The sequence below is a fragment of the Mauremys reevesii genome, linkage group 1 (genome assembly GCF_016161935.1).
Source record: "Mauremys reevesii isolate NIE-2019 linkage group 1, ASM1616193v1, whole genome shotgun sequence".
NCBI classification, from domain to species: domain Eukaryota; kingdom Metazoa; phylum Chordata; order Testudines; family Geoemydidae; genus Mauremys; species Mauremys reevesii.
In genome coordinates, this window is record NC_052623.1 from 129,373,860 (window position 1) to 129,387,948 (window position 14,089).

Here is a 14,089-nt window from a genome sequence, read left to right on the forward strand (position 1 = left end):
AAAATTCTGCAATGCACTACAGTGATGTCTAATTGTTACTTTAGGTGTCTGAGGGAATGAAGGGGAAAGGGGAGGAAATGCAGCAGCGAAATACTTGATCCTATAGGTAAAACGTCTAATGAAACAAATGAGAATAGTGCCTGTACAATAACTGCAGGATATGGATGCAAGAAATGAAGGAACTAATCTTACTCCTGCTAACTTCACTGAGAGAAGGGGATGGGGCTCTAAAAGAAAGAGACTAGGTAGACCAACCTCAGTTCTCAATTCTGGAGAACTGATTTACACTTCATTCAGTCCCACCTTAGTCACAGCTATAAATCGCAGAACAGACTATAGGGTCTTGTTTTAATTACTATTTGTTAAGGGCCAATGATGTGCTCATGGCTATACAAGTAAAAGCGTGGGCTAGGGGGAAGGAGAGGAAAGATGTATTACATCTTAAAGACTGAAACAGAGATAAGATAAAAGAACTGGGAAACCAAGAAATAGTGCTGGCTTGTGTGTCTCAAAAATACATGGCGTGAAATCCTGACCCCATTGAAGTCAAAGGGAGTTTTGCCATTAATTTAAATAGGGACAGGATTTTACCCATGCATCCTACCTCTCTCAAAATCAAGAGGTTTTTAAATGAGGTGAGGTTGTAGGTCTGGAGCTTTGGGATTAGACCACAAATGTTGGGCTTGTCTACCTAGGCATTTTAAACCAGATCAAATCAAATTAATCCGTTTTGAATGCACCTATCAGTGCACACTAACTCTTCATTTATTGGGAACTCTGGAGTCCTTCTACAAAGTGGTTGACTTTGAATGTAATTAGTTCTGTCTTTTTTTTGTGTTCACACAATTGCTGTGCACCACTTTTTGCATGTTGCCAACAGCTATTCCACAGTGCTTTGTAGGTCCACCATTACTGTTCTTTTCATTTACTTGTGTGCTCTCCCAACCCTGGTGTCAAGTTTCCAGGATGATCCTTCCCTTCTCTCCTTTAAAAGGTGGCACAGAGCCAGATTTTGCCCATTTGCTCATGGATCCCATCTGATACAACCACAATAGCATACCAGAAGCCCCACAACATGCATTGCACAGCTGCCTGGAGCCATGTTGAGCCGCTGGATCTCATCACCATCTGGGGAGAAGATTTGGTTTGGGAAGCTCTTGTGGCCACAAGAATAAGGACCTTTTTTTGGACATTGCAAAGCCGATCTCTGTGAGGGATCATGGCCAGTGCCAGATAAAGAACAAACAACTCAGGAGAAACTACACTGAAACAACGGATAAAAGGAGACATCTGGCAGGAGACATGTAACCTGTGAATTTTTTTGATGAACTGGACAAGATTCTACGCAATGATATAATGATAGTACAACCCATCCCAGAACTATTTGAGCCTGCTTCCTGCACTCCCTACCCTCTCAGTCTAGGATGACTGGCTCAGCCCATCAGGGGATGAACAGCAGAGGAGCTGCCCTCTGTTTGGCAGGATCTTTGGGGGATTCAGGAACCTGAGGATGGCCAGCTGGAAATCCAGCATAAGTCCTGCCCTGCTAGAGGGGACTCTGATTCCTGCCCTGTATCAGCTGATCCTGAGTCCCCACCAGAAACCCAGGCTCGGACCAAAGAGTCAGATCTCCCATAGGGAATTGCAGAATGGAAGTACCTATCTTTACAATTTATTATTGATTATTGGTGGTGAATGTGAGCTAGGAGTCCCCCCCCTATCATCCTCCCATCCCCTCCTTTTGCTGCTTCAAAACAGTGCCCACCAGCATGGCACAGTCACAAACAGTTCCCCATCTCCCACCTGCCCCTACCCCACAGCAGATTTGAATACCGAAAGCATTCATTTGTGCAAAAATTCAGCTGTTTATTGAGACAGGGCTTACAAGAAAAGAAATGTGGTTAGTTTTCATAGTTTACATGAAGTATGAGGGTACGCTGTGGACCTGGTCAAAGCACAAACAATACTGCTCCTTGCTGAGGTACAAATTCCTTGTACCCTGCTGCTTTCTAGCTGGCAATCATTGCAGGACCTTATTTAATTTTCTCTACACTTTCCCCTCTCTGCAGGGGAACTGTAGCAGAACTTAAGACTGAGAAATTGTTCCATTTTGTTTAGCACATTATAAGAAATAGCCACACACCCATGCCCCCTGCTAGAGCTTGCAAGTCCCTTCCACTCTTGCAGAGCTTCTGGGGGGACAATCCTGGTGAATAACTTCACAGCAGATCTTGCTGGTGTATCATTTGCCTTTCTGAGTAAGACCATTCTCAGTCTCCTAGTGGCCTGCCTCAACATACTCAGTGACAAACGAGACAGCCTCAAGGGGATGTAGACGGGATTACTATCCAGCACCCCCCCATGCATGCCTCTTTTTACAATGTCTTTGATGCCACAGAAGCACTCCAGTGCACCAACAAAACTGCAAAAACAAACCTGTAACATAGCTCTAACCACTCAACCTGACCCCTACCACCAGATGAATGCAGATACACTAGACTGAAATCCAAATGCACCCAGCAATCTACTTTCTCTGAGGTTCCCCAAAGAGTGGAGGTAAAGTCACATATACATACAAAAAAAATCATAACTTGTCTGGAATATGAACAAACAACTGTTTTTTATTTCCTGCTCCCATAGCCACAGTACCTGCATCAAGGGCCAGCCCTTTACTGCTGACAGACTGGCCAGCCTGAAGGGAGGAGAAGGGACGGATGGAAGACTCTGAATGAGACTTTGCAGATCACATGGCAGAGTGAAAGGAAAACTAGGCTGGCTGAGAGGTGGAGGCTGTACACGAGGACCCAGTGGAAGAAATAAATGCAGCTTTCCTAGGAGATCATGGCAATAGCCAAGGACAGTGTCACAGTTGCCAGGGAAAGAGTGGGTGTGGCCAAAGACAGCATCACCATGGTAAAGAAAAGCATGGAAAAAGACAGAGAGCTGCACAGGCATTTCATGGACGCTATCCTGAGCCAGAATGCCCTCCTGCAAAACATGGTCATGCTAGGCCTGCAATCCCATAATTTGGGACTCAGACATGTCCTTCTGCCCCTGGACAATACTGGCTATGGGGACCAGCAGCAACTCCTAATTTCTGCATCCCAGCAGCAGTACTCCCAGCGGCTCCCATAAATCTCTTAGATTCAGCCTTTGGGCACCAAGCACACTTCACCCGAACTCCAGCTCTTTTGAGCCCTGAGAATTTTGAGCTGTGCCACTCAACCCAGAACCCCTGAGGACAAGAAGAGCCAGAAAAAAAGCTTATACATGTGTCTAGCTTTATGCCCTCCCTGCCTTCCACAAAACTGTACTACTTTGAGTTTTGTTTATACTGCTGCAGTAATTAAAGGTTTGCATATAGCTGGTTATTTATGAAGATTGGTTAAATGTTTTTCCAAATACATAGATATTATTATTCCATTGTTTTCATTAAAACTTAACTATTTTTTATTGTTATTTCATAATAAAACTGCTTACAATAAATCCAAGAGTCATGACTGCATTTAATACAGAAAATCCATTAAACAAAGCTGAAATAATTCATGGCATTTTACAATAGCACAATGGAATGTGGAACTTCAACCACCCACACACAATCCCCCACTCAGCATCCCCACACCCTCCATGGGCTAACACGTTCAGGCAGGAGGCTCCATATATGAACAGTAGACATCCCTAGCAGCGTGCCCCCGGCATGTTTGTGGAACTCTGTGGAACTCCTTGAGGTCTGCTCAAACCTCCGAGCAAGTTTCCCACCTCAGCCTCCCACCCTTCAGTAAAGCTTCCTCTCTTGCTCTCATAAATATTGTGCAAAATACAACATGCTGTTAAAATGGCTGGAGCATTTTTTCCTGCTGTTTCCAACCTATTCCGTAAACAGTCCTATCTGTCTTTCAAACGGCCAGATGCACACTCAACTACCATTCTGCAGCTACTCAGGTGATAGATACAAATGTTCCTTCCTTCTGTCCAAGTGACCTGTGAATTGCACCAGTAGCCAGGGCACCAGCGAATAAGCCCAGAATAACCTGACAAACCTCCACCCCATTAATGGTCACCGTGCTTCTGGGGACAAACAGTCCTTTCTCCATAGTTTAAATAGTACTGAGTTCTGAAAGACCTTACCATCATGGACCCTCCCAGACCACTCTGCAATTTTGTCTATAAACCTGCCACAGTGGTCCACCAGTCCTTGGAGCACTATGAAGAAATACCCCTTTCTGTTTATACCTTCTGTGCCCTGGGGCGTGGGGAATGATAGGCATATGGATTCCATCAATTGCCCCAATACACTTTGGGAACTTCATACATGCAAAGCCATCAATAATTTCCTAGGCGTTACCCAGTTTCATGACCTAATTAGACAGCACCTTATCAAAGCCATACGAGACCTTTAGGAGAATGGCCCCAACAGATGATCATCCTATGCCAAGTTGGATGGCTACAGACCAAGAACCTTCTGGGGTGGTCAGCTTCCAGATGGCAATAGTGACCCATTTGTCCACAGGTATGAGGCTTCACATGTTGATATGCTGTTGCTGAATCTCTGGAGGTAGTTCTCCACAGATCTCAAAAAAAGTAGCTCTCCCCATCTTGAAGTTCTCTGACCATTGCTGATCATACTAGCTCTGTAGAACGATCCTCTCCCACCAATCCACGCTGGTTTCCTGAGCCCAGAGACAGCACTGAATGATGTGTAGGTGATCCAGGACCAGGCCTCTTGTTCCAACAGTTTGGCATCTTCCTGTTCTTCCTGCTCCCTCTTGATGCCAGAGAAGCTGCTGCTACTGCTATCGGATACTGTCCTGGTCCCGCAGCTCATTGGTGCAATAGGCAAAGTTGAATGTCAAATTTCTCCAGCTCTGAGAACTTTAATACAGCTCAAGCAGCCTGCACATATTCACATGTCACCATAGCAGCACAGAGCATTGTTGGGGCCATATGGCCAACAGGAATTTGAAAATGGTGCAAACCAGCCCAGAAAGGAAGCATAGGGTTGAGACAGTGGAAACTTGATTTAAAAAAAAACCAAAAAACTGAACCTATCTGACATCTCAGAATTCACAGCAAAGATAATCCCAGAATGCACGCGGCTCAGCAGGAAAGCAAAGGACCACGGGATATCCTTGGAGAACGCTACAGCCTCAGTTGGCAGCAAACTGCAGTGTGTTCATCTGATGTGAAATGAAAATGGAGCAGGCATTGTGTGTGCATGCTATTGGTGAGACTTGTGTACTGTGAGTTACCTGACCAGCATCAAAAAGCTTTAGATTAAACCCCTGTGTAGACACAACATTAGTGTTTTCATCCTAGTTCCCATCTATGCACAACAAAAAGCCTGAACACCATTATCACTGAAAAACAGTAGTCCAGATAATCAGCTGGTCTAATTCAGCACAGCTATGTTAATTTCTGAAGGTCAGCTGGGGATCTGGCCCAATAATCATAATTAATAACTAGAGATGTCCAAATAACAGATTTTGCAGTTCACTGGCAATTCTTAAAATTGAAAAAAAAATAGTTTCAAGTTTAATTCAATGTTTTGTTTCAACAAAATCAAAACATGTCATTTTAATTTTTACCATTTAAAAATGTTTTTATGGGATTTTTAAAAAATAAACTTAAAGGACTTTTTCAATGAAAAGTCATTTCAAATTGAAAAATCAAAACATTGTGTTCTGAAAATGTCAAAACTAAATGTTTTGATTGTTTCACATTTTTTCTGACTGAAATAAATTGGCAAAATTGACAAAAATTCACAAAATGAATCAGTGTAGCTGAATCGCATTTTTCACTGAAAATGTTTTAGCCAAAAACTTTCACCTAATTCTAAAAACAGCAATACACTTGGCATCATGATTTCAAAGATATGAATAAGACAGTCCAAAGATTAGTAGAACAAAATTACTGTAAATAAGGACTAAGACAGAACTGTATATAAAAGCTTGAGTAATGCTTGTCTTTACTACGTCTGGCTCATGAAAACTAAGTTCATTCACAAAATAAAGGGTAAACCAACCAAATAATAGAGAATCTCTCTCCTCCCTGTGGTAAAACCTGCAAGAGGGGCCTAAACCTGAACTCCTACCAAACCATTCTGACTGGGAGGTAAGACTTCCCCCCACGTAGTGCAGAATGGGCCGTTTGTCTAGGGAAAGAAAGCTGGGAGTATGGCCATGGAGATGTCCAATCCTTTATTCCTTTTCCATATTAGGAGGAGAACCCCAAATATTGATGGTACCCTCCATGAGCAGATCTTTAGGGCAAGATCTCCACATAGTTATTATAGGTACAGCTGGTAGAGATGTCTGTAGTAAGGTTGCTTAAAAATTTCCATCTAAAATACTGTTCACATGCTTATAATTTTGCCAGATTTTAATTGTTTGGGCTCACATTTTCCATGTCAGGTGTTTGCCTCAGACTGAATTATTATGTAAATTTTCAGTGGAAAAAAAATTCAATGCAATCATATAATTAAAAACTGTATCATAATGCATATGCAGAAAGTGGGAAATTAACTTTTCACAGGCAACCTTAACTCTGGCACTTCCTAAATATTGAGTGCTTGACTTTGCAACCTTATTATTCTTGCAGCATAGATTTTTGGATATAATTTTATTTAATAATGACTCCTGTGAACATTCAATAATTTTTGCATTTTCCAACCAAAGATTCGCCAACAATTTTAGGGCCAAATGGAGCAGTGCACACATGGCAGGATAGAATTCGACCTCTCTTCATTTCAGCTTGTTTGGCTACAGCTTTGAGACAACAATTCAGATGACTCCCTGGGGTACCATATCTGTTTAATGTAATTAAGATTTATTTCCCATTTACTTGTGCACACAATTTATTTTCTAATTGGGGCCCATTACAAATTATAGTAATAGCAGATGGTCTGACATAATCACAGACCAGATCTGGGCCAACACTATAGCCTTTTGCACCACTGGAGCAATGAAAAGGAGTAATAAATCTGTCCTAACTAGGCATACCCTCTGTACTGTGGGAGTTACACATTATTCTGTGAGCAGTCCCACTGATTTCAGAATGGGCAGTGGAAAGACTAAAAAAGCTATGAAACTATAATAGGATGCAGTATGAAAATAGGTCCTCTTCTAAAATGAATATTATTTGATGTACAGAATTAGTCTAAGATGAGAAGAGATCCTTTCTTTCAACTTCAGTAGGGCAATTGTATCAACATCCAGACTATCACTCATAAATTATAGACTTTTTTGGGTTTCTAGTATTGTTCTAAAGTTATTTTGCAAAAGAGTTTACTACCAGTGCGATTATCAATTTCCTATTAGGTGCAATATTTCTCTAAGATATGTCTTATTCCAGATATTCCTAATAAAATATAATCTCAGGTAAAATATTTATTTGTATAGACTTTAAAATGTTGAATTTGTCTTACCAATGTTCATAAAATGCTATTCAAATGTATGTATAACATTTAAAAGTAATTCCCATCACAATAATTTTTGTTTGAAAAAATGGGAACCAATCTTGGAAAATTAGGCTTGACCAAAACATCCTTATTACCAATGACTCTGATGTCTTTTTGAACTCAAGCAGTTGTCAATAATCATCCACAATTGCAATTCTGCTCAGCAAGAATACATAACGCTTTCACCTTGCAGCATGTGTGCTGAGCTATATAGGATTATACATAGAAAATGTAAAACTCTTCAGTAAAATTGCAATACAAACCCCAAATTGATTCTTTCCACATGTTTAGAGATTCTTGCTGGCACTGCTGCCAAGGATCGAAATGTGCAGTGAACTTCAGTGGGAACGTAACAGGCACATGGGCGTGGACATGCAAAAGCGATTTGTGGAAGCCCCAGAGACACAATCAGCACCACGGATAGTGCCCCAAAATTTGCCCTCTTTTGCATCTTGTCAGTTGTCTTCATTTCGCTGTACCTGTTTTATTTGTAAAAGAAAATGTTTTTATCTTCATAAACACACTTGTAGAGCATGATCACTTAAATGATGGCTTCTGTAGGAGCTACTTTTCTTAAGGCTTCCTGACTGAGCTATACAATAGAGAAAATGTAAATAAAGAAAACTTTGTACAAATCTATTTCTATGCAATCTGATAGGCAATTTAGGCAAAGCCTGTGAAATATGGTGTGAAAAGAGCTTTTCTTTCAAGCTATTTGCTATTTCAAAGTCAACTTTTCCCCTCATTTCTATTTCACCATAATTATACTAATTTTCTCTTTCTCTGTTTTAAAATATTGTATACTTTTGGTTTAGACATATAATTTTTATGGGAGAAGGCATTCTCTAAAAGCTTAGGACAGAGAACTAGGAGTTGTTATATCTGGGACTATCATACTTTACCTCTCACTGGTTGTGTGATGTTGGTATGCAATGTCATTTAAGCCAAAACTTTCAATGGGAGCTATGGATAAGCAGGACTTCTAAAACTAAGCCACTTTTTTAGAAGCCTAAACATGCATGTAGAAGGAAGCTTAAGCTCCCAAGTGTGAAAAGTTTGGCCTTAACATCTATAAAACTTAAGCCAACATTTTTAAATGTGGGTTCCAGAAGTTAAGCTGTTAAATTCATATTAAGGCACCTCATCTAGCAATGAAGGACACTCATCCAAGTCTATGGTGGCTTGTGGATTTCAGCTATATTAAAACCTCATCCAGTATTGCCTACACCAAGATATTACCCTTAGTATAAAAGTCAAATTTCTTAAATCTTCAAACAGTATGACTGTCATTTTTCTACCAACATCATATGCAAACCATTATAATTCAAAGAAGAGACTCATCAATCTGAAGAGGTTTCTCTAGTGTCTGTGGTCAAGTTAATAAGACAGCTACTATTCTCAACAAAAACACCTCATAAAGTGTGTAAGAACTATGCACTTATTTAGGTGTTCTCTTTAGTGAAAGTTGTCATGTTAAAACACCTTACACATTTCATTTTCTTTTGAAGAGTACTAAACCTCCATTTCCTTTTATATAATTCTTGCAGGAGTCAAGAAGAAGTTACAAAAGATGAGGACTTGCTAAGCAAGATCAACAATTAAACTTCTAAGTGGGAAATTACAGATTGCATATTTTTTCTCCATTTAAGAAAATAAATGAATAACAATAATGCAAAATACTCACAACACTGAAATGGTTAAATTTGGAAAAATATCCACCTAATACATACTAACTCGCAGTAAAATGTATTCCCCTTTCAGTGCAATACAAAATCCCTCTCCTTTTAAGCATTCTAAATATTATTTAGTTAAATAACACAGAAACATTTGAAATTTTTGGAAGAGATAAATGATATATCCTCAGAATCTTCATAATATATTTTAATAGAAAGGGATGATTTCGTTAAGTTTAGAGAACTCAAGGAAATGTCTTACAAGAGGCACTGCTCTTTTGGTGAGATCTCTTTGAAGGCCCTGCTATGTCAAGATGCAGATTTGGGACAGAAAGGACAAAACCACCACCACCAACAACAACAACAAAAAGGAGAACCTAAGGCCCAGATTTCCAGGGGGTATTTAGGCACCTAACTCCCATTAAGAGTCTAAATAACTTTAAGTTACTAAAAGCAAGAAGTTTAAACTGATTTAGGATTCATTTCTTTAAGAGGAGTTACATTTACTATAACCTCAGTTTCGTGACTCATTTCTGATGTTTTCATCATTAACAACAATTTCTGCAACTAATAACGATATTTAACTTTTCAGTTATTCCCCAAACATTCATTGAGTCTTACAACACTCCTGTTAATCAGAGAAACATTCTTCTCATTTTGCAGATGATTAGGTGACTTCTCCAACATCACAGAATAAGTCCATGGGAGAGTAAATAATGGAACCACAGGAGTTCTGACTTCTAATCCCCAACTGTAATCACTAGACCAGTGTTTCTCAGACTGTGGAAGAGCCCAAGCCCCTGTAGAGGGGTGCAAACAAGGAGCAATTACCTTTGTTCTCTCCACCAGGAGCTGCTGCCACATATCATGAGAGAAAACAGAATGACTGGAAACACAAGTGAGTGTGGTGTTGCCAGCCACCACTAGGAGTCATCAATGGGAAAGTGAGAATGGAAGCAGAGAGAATAGAACCAGGTAGGTCTGCCAGCATGTCAGTGGATCAAGGAACCAGGCAGGTGGCCATTATGTGTAGGGAAGGAGGCAACCAAATAGTTAGGAATTGTGTGCAGGGGAACAGGCTACTGGGCAATATATTTAGGGGAGCTGGGAACCAGGCAGCTGAACAGTGTATGCAGGATTGAAGGGAGCTGGACAGCCTGTGCAGGAGAGAAGAGACTCAGGGGGCAACACACATATTCACAGGAGGGGGCTGCATGGGAGTGTTGCAGTTGGAAGAAGGATTGAGAAAGCACATGCAGAGGGAGAGAAAAATCAAACACCAATATAGAAGCCTATGCCAGGAGGAGAGAGAGAGAGACAGAACATGTGGGAGAGGAGCGGAAATGATCGCCAAAAAAAAAAAAGTGATTCCCATTCCCCACCCCCAAAAAGAGGACAAGACATTTGTCACAATCAATACAATTAAATATGCAGTTGCCACAGGAACATTGCACGATCATGAGTGGCACGCTGGAGGGGAAGGGGCCCATGGTACAAAGCATTTAAGCCCCCTTCCCCCTCCAGCACACACACAAGAAGCAGAGCAAGGTAAAAGCAGCTTGGAGAGCAAAGGGTGCAATTTGGGATGCAGGGGGAGAGATGTGGAAAGCCCCTGGCCAGCTCGACTTTGAATTCTTGCCAGAATGACCTACACTAGCAGCGTTTAAGGCCCCACCTCCTGCCAGGGCTGACTCCACTTCCCACAAGCTTGGCCCCCTGCATTAATAGTTTGGCTCAGGTCTGAAGCAGCAGGTCCATCATTCTTCCGATTGGCACAAACCAGGGGGATGTCTGTGCTGGGCTGTTTTCAGCTGTTAATAGCTGAGTGAGAACCAACTGGCCTCAGTCTCCTGAACAGTGGCACGAGGTGCCCCCTCCCTCTCCCGAAACTGCACCGGGGCGGGGGGAGATGGGAGGTTACTGGCAATGCCCAGGGATTAGTGACCGCCCCCCTGGGGAGCTGAGTGGCTGACCAGGGGAGGGCGCAGCTCGGAGACCACCGCTGGTGCGGGGGCAGCGGGACACTCACTCTTACAAAGTGAGCGGCAAGCTCCCGGCGTGGCTCTCCGCGGAGACCGCTGCGACGTCACGGGGAGCGCTGCCTGAGGAAGGACTGCGAGCCCCAGGCCAGTATTTGGCCTCACACGGTGGCCTCGGGTTTCCGTCACTGAGGGGCAGTGGCGGGGACGGGGGAAGACGCTGATTATTTCAGCGGCACGATTTGCTGGGGCTGCGGCACGAGGAGTCTCAGAAAGCCGGGGGGAGGTCCCTTCTTAGCCTTTTTCAAGGCAGATGCTTCCCAGTGGGGAAGAATTCCCCGAGGTCGCCTTGAAGGGAGTTCATTGCCTACACAGCCGGACAGTGAGCACCGAACACACAAACAGAGAGAAATAAAACAAGCCCCGTGTCCTGGAGGCGAACCCCGCCGCCCCCAACCAACCATCCACTCCCCCCCAGGCACTACAGCCCGAGGCGTCCAAGCCGCCCCGGGCACCGAACGAACCACGTCCCAAGCGGCTGCTGCACCAGCGTGCGTTTGTTTGGGTTCACCAGGCACTTTCCATCTCTGCTAAGGGGCTCCTCTGCCAGGGCTCGCATTGCCCGTTAAAATGCAATGAACAGCACGCAGCAACGCGACCCCATGCGGGGAGGGAGGGACAGCGAAAAGACATTTGGTGCAACAGCCATTACCTGCAGTTTGGGATCACAAAACTCCGGCGGCGGAGGCAGCGCCCATCCTCCTCCGTCGCTGCCAGGGGCTAGAAGCTCGCCTAAGGTATGCCCAGGAATGTGGTTGTTTCAGCTCCTGCGTGCTCCGGCTTTGTGTCTGTCATTGGGTGGCACCCTGGGCTCCAAAAGTTCATCCCAGCCCAAACAAACCTGGCTGAGCCCCGGGCTATAATTCCTTACGCCTTCGCATTGCCCGCCAGCCAGGTTGGGGAGTCATGGCTCCAAAAAGAGAATTAGCCCTCGAAATCCATCCACCTATTGTTGTTGTTATTATTATTTTATTAAAGACAACAAATCCCGAGATCGTTTGTTTCAAAGCAAGCGGACCATGCAGGCAGATTGTAGCATTTCCCGGCACCACCACAGCTCTTTCCTCCCAGGCACTTGGGCGAGAGTGCAAAGCAATTCACCAGCTTTTGTTTCCTGCAGCAGATGGCTCAGCCCCCCAGTGCCGCAGCCTCAGGCTCAAATCCAGCCCCGGGACAGGCAGGAAAGGAGGCGCGCACAGCACTCGGGGCACGGCACGCACTTCTCCTGCCTTCTCGGGCGGTGTGTTTGGAGCTAGGACGGAGTGGCTGCTCAGCTCCTCTTTCTCGGTGGGCGGCTCTTTAGAGTGGAGCTGATGGGGAGGGAGCTAAGCGAAGGTGCTGGAGACAGAGCTTAACTGAGGTGTAATTTACGCAAATTGAAAACTGGCTCTTGCTGGATAGCCACTGGCAATCCGACAGAAAAACCAGGACCACAGCTCATGGTGGAGGAGGGAGAGCATTATGAAAAATAAAAACAAAAATCGTATCCGCACCTGGGTTTCAGACAGGTTTTTCCTCTGAATCCTTGAATGATACTGTCTATACTCAACTAGGATAGACTGGGCCATTACACGAAAAAATCTAATTTACTGTTGTGCAATAATAATGCAAAGCTCTATATCTAGCACTTGGGGATTGCTTGAGCCAGCCAATTTTTGGAGACCCCAAATCATACCCCCCAAATAGACAAACAATGTAGCAGCTGCCATTACACACATGCAGACACACACATTAAAATACAAACCAAAATCCAGTGTCTAATTCATCCTAAAACAAGCAAACTCTCAAAGGTCTACATTGAAACGTAGATCCTACTGGATCTAGTCAATATTTGGCCTGAATTTTGCCATATAGACAAGTGTATCCCCTGTCACCACACCAGAAGAAAAACAACCCAACAGACCCCAGCTCAGTACCTGACAGGAGAGTATCGCAGGAACCTGTCTACCAGTCTAGGGATTTGAATCCCTGAGTTCTACTAGGAAACTCTCCGGCAAGAGCTCAGAAAAATAATCTGATCTGGCACTTGGCTCCATCTATGGTAGAGACAGCCAGTGGTTGGCCTTGTATCTCTAAATTCTACTACAGTAATAGAAAAATGGAGTCACTGCTATTTCACCAGAAAAATCAAGACTCTGACTTACAGCTGGAACAGCACCCAAAAACCCATCTCAGGGAATATGGATCCTGTCATCTCCTCCCATTTTAAAATGGTCAATAAGCTGCAAAAGGCAATGCCTGGGAGGGGCAAGAAGGGTCAGATGCCCCTCCCCAGAAATGTAATCATTTGTTGAGGGTTTGGGGAACCTGAATGCTTTTGAAAATGAAAGTTACATGTTGGTCCATTCAAAGGTGACTTTGCCTAGCCATTTAATTTTACATTTACTTGCACCATCCTACAAGTGGTTATTCTACTGATCCTTAAACTAACACCGAGAATGGTGGTGTTATTCATCAGAGGAATCCATTTAAAATGAAATGGTATCTAAAATCTTAGTTCCTGTTGCTTGTACCCAAATAACAATCCTCTAACACTTTCCCCTGCTTTTGATGGCACTAGTGAAAGTACAAAATCACTATTTGCACTATTAGCATCTCCTGTCCATATCTCAGATGCTTTAAGATACTTGCCATCAAGTCACAACAGTTGTCCTACAAATGAAAGAAGCTGTCTAAAAATCCCAATTATAGGCAGAAAAGTTAAGTTTAACTTCACCTTTTATACCCATTTAAAGCAAGCAGAATGTCACATTTACTTTGGAAACCATTAAATACAAAATACATTCCATAACAAGATACAGTGGCTGGAAGTTGATGTCAGCAAAATTCAAACTGGAAATAAGATGCAGAATTTCAACAGAGAAGTTAATTAGCCATTGGAACAGATTACTAAGGGATGTGGCAAATTCTCCATCACTTGG

At 43.0% G+C, this 14,089-nt stretch overlaps 1 protein-coding gene across 1 annotated transcript in view; it reads right to left on the reverse strand.

Moving 5' to 3' along the window:
- Positions 1–12,108, reverse strand: part of MXRA5 (matrix remodeling associated 5) — a 35,483-nt gene extending 23,375 nt beyond the window's left edge. The window contains exons 1-2 of the mRNA XM_039500174.1: positions 11,821–12,108; positions 7,720–7,935 (exon numbers count right to left, since the gene is read on the reverse strand). Coding sequence (XP_039356108.1) covers positions 7,720–7,925 — 206 coding nt within the window. The 5' untranslated portion in view covers positions 7,926–7,935; positions 11,821–12,108. The remainder of the gene's footprint in view (positions 1–7,719; positions 7,936–11,820) is intronic.
- Between the last annotated feature and the right edge of the window lie 1,981 nt (positions 12,109–14,089).